The sequence below is a fragment of the Mesitornis unicolor genome, unplaced genomic scaffold (assembly GCF_000695765.1).
Source record: "Mesitornis unicolor isolate BGI_N332 unplaced genomic scaffold, ASM69576v1 scaffold24945, whole genome shotgun sequence".
Lineage (NCBI taxonomy): Eukaryota > Metazoa > Chordata > Aves > Mesitornithiformes > Mesitornithidae > Mesitornis > Mesitornis unicolor.
Window position 1 is genome coordinate 1,870 of NW_010187858.1, and position 243 is coordinate 2,112.

At 67.9% G+C, this 243-nt stretch overlaps 1 protein-coding gene across 1 annotated transcript; it reads right to left on the minus strand.

Moving 5' to 3' along the window:
• Nucleotides 1-2: 2 nt before the first annotated feature.
• Nucleotides 3-187, minus strand: LOC104541528 (CCAAT/enhancer-binding protein alpha-like; the record flags this gene model as incomplete). The annotated part of the gene is made up of 1 exon (XM_010185609.1): nt 3-187. A coding segment is annotated over one exon (185 nt), but the record flags the coding sequence as incomplete, so codon positions are not given.
• Nucleotides 188-243: the final 56 nt, after the last annotated feature.

A 243-nucleotide genomic window follows, 5' to 3' on the forward strand; every position in this document is an offset into this window, starting at 1 on the left:
ACCCCCAGCCCCTTCTGCTGTGTCTCCACGTTGCGCTGCTTGGCCTTGTCCCGACTCTTGCGCACCGCGATGTTGTTGCGCTCTCGCCGCACCCGGTACTCGTTGCTGTTCTTGTCCACTGTCTTTTTCGATTTGCTCCGGTGGTCCGCGGGCATCATCTTGAGGGCGCCGGCAGCGGGCAGGCCGCCTGGGGGGTGCGGATGGTGTGGGTGGTGCGGGCTGGGCACGGGCGTGGGGGGCGGC